Source organism: Numida meleagris, chromosome 5 (genome assembly GCF_002078875.1).
Source record: "Numida meleagris isolate 19003 breed g44 Domestic line chromosome 5, NumMel1.0, whole genome shotgun sequence".
Lineage (NCBI taxonomy): Eukaryota > Metazoa > Chordata > Aves > Galliformes > Numididae > Numida > Numida meleagris.
The window spans coordinates 45,518,878-45,520,947 of NC_034413.1; the positions used below are offsets into that span (position 1 = coordinate 45,518,878).

Here is a 2,070-nt window from a genome sequence, read left to right on the forward strand (position 1 = left end):
CCACCCCCGCCCTGGCACGCACACGCAGAGGAGAGGGTACTCGACAGAAGGGAGGCAACAGCGGCTCCCTGAAGATGGAGGAAAGGGGGAGGCTTTTCAAAACTTTAGCTTTCTCACAGTGGGGTTAAAAAGTGATAACTGCATAAAGGACTATGTGCACAGTGTCCAATGGTGCTTACGCCCGGCTGAGAGGAAAAGCACAGAAAGAGGCCGCTGCTGGGGTGGGAGAGCCTTTCGCCTGCCAGAAAGCCGCGTCGCTTCTCCCTGTGCAGGAAGGAAACTAACGCGGCTCAGGCCACCCCGGGCGAGGGGAAGGCGCAGCGCTGCCCCTGCCCGCGGGCAGCCCGGCTCCGAGCCGCTGGGGTCAGGCGGCCCCACGGGGCTCCCGCCTCCTGCAGCTCGGGGCGAGCACGTGAGTACCCTGCGAGCAGCGCGGTGCTGAGGTGCGTCTGCTCTATCGCTTACACGTTCCTGTTTTACCTCAGTGATAGCCGGTGTTGGAGTTTCGAGGGGAGTGGAAACTCGGCCCTCGGTCTGTTGTTCGTGCTGCTGCGGGGAAGGAGGGGGCTGCTATTCCACACCCTGAAAACAAATGACTTGTTGCTTTTCAGCAGAAGGCTTTTCCCCCTTGCCTTTGTTCCAGGAGACAAAGGGGGAAACAAAAGTGTTTTCTGAACAGAAAGGCATAAGCCTGGGATCGGTTTTTATGGGCAAAGTGACAAAAAGAAGTCGTTGAGGTTCACCCTTGGATATGAGGAGCTCGCAGAAATAAACATTCCTTTTGTGAGGAACGGTGGAGGCGGGATGTTCTCCCGCTCGTGACGGGCTGCTTTCCTACGCGGAAGGAAACGCAGGACCGAGAGGGACAGAAGATCTTAACGGGGAACACCTGCCAAAACGAGCCTTTACAATACGAAACGCTTAGATACGATTCTTTTCCTCCCGTAACGCTGCTTTCTCCCCTGCTTTCCAGTGGGGCTGCTGCAGGTGAAGCCAACACTCCGAAGAGGCCCCTGAGGCCAGGCGTACCGCTCGGGGCTCGCGGCGCCCCGCTGCACGCTCCTCGGCGCCGAGCTGCGGCACGGCGGCCCCGGGCCGTTGTAACCGCCAGCGTCGGCCGCGGGGAGAGCCCGTTCGTTCCGGCTCAAACACAGCTGCTCAAAGTTCCAGAGATCGCGTCTCGGAAGGACACGTGAAAACTGATCATTACATCCATCGGTTTTGTTTTGAAATGTGACAGATTTTTCTATTAGTTTTTAACGTTGCCACGTTCAGTTTTAATGTGTTACGTACTGCTCTACCTTTATATTCACTGAAGGGTTGTTTTTAAGTGTGTGTGTGTATCCTTGTCTAAGGACAAAATAGGAAATTCTGGATTTTCAGCAAGTCTCCACCCTATGGCTGCTCTTTTTTTTTTTTTTTTTTTTGAGTGGGAAAAGAGTGTCTGAAACTCAAAGGGAGGGCTGCTGGCTGGGGCACGCCGGCATGGGCCCATCGGCCACATCCTTCAGGACAGCTGATCTCAGACTTGCAGGGCTTGGGATTTTGTCTTTCACTACGTGCACGTGGGGAAAAACATGAACCGTAAGACAAGTGCAGTATGTATATTTTGTAAATCTTCTTTTTGTAAGAAAATATGTATTTATGTTTTTACTTGATTTTTTTTTTAAGGTCTGTATGAGGCCCTGCTTCATCCCATGTACAGATCACCAAATAAATGATTTTTTAATACAAGGTCTCTGAAGTTCTTTCAGTCTTTGAACGGTGTTACAGAAAGGGGACGGTGCTGAGTGTCCTTGCCCTGTCCTCCCCCCGGGCTCTGGTGTAAGACACACGGAGCCGTTTGGGTAAATACGCAGCTGAGCAGAAACTCGCTGTAGCTTCCACCGGGCATTTCACACCTACCGGCCCCTAACAATAAGAGATCAGGGTTTGAGGCTCTTGCAAATGTTTGCCCTCACTTGAGGTCTCATTCTAGGCTCTGCAACTTGGCGAAGGGGAGTTGATAATCCACCGATAATCCACGTACCTTATCTATTAAGTAGGGATAATGATCTCTTTCCATCCCAA

At 52.5% G+C, this 2,070-nt stretch overlaps 1 protein-coding gene across 1 annotated transcript in view; it reads left to right on the forward strand.

The window, feature by feature from the left end:
* Window positions 1-1,734, forward strand: part of FZD7 (frizzled class receptor 7) — a 3,520-nt gene extending 1,786 nt beyond the window's left edge. Inside the window, exon 2 of the mRNA XM_021400003.1 lies at window positions 974-1,734. Coding sequence (XP_021255678.1) covers window positions 974-991 — 18 coding nt within the window. The 3' untranslated portion in view covers window positions 992-1,734. The remainder of the gene's footprint in view (window positions 1-973) is intronic.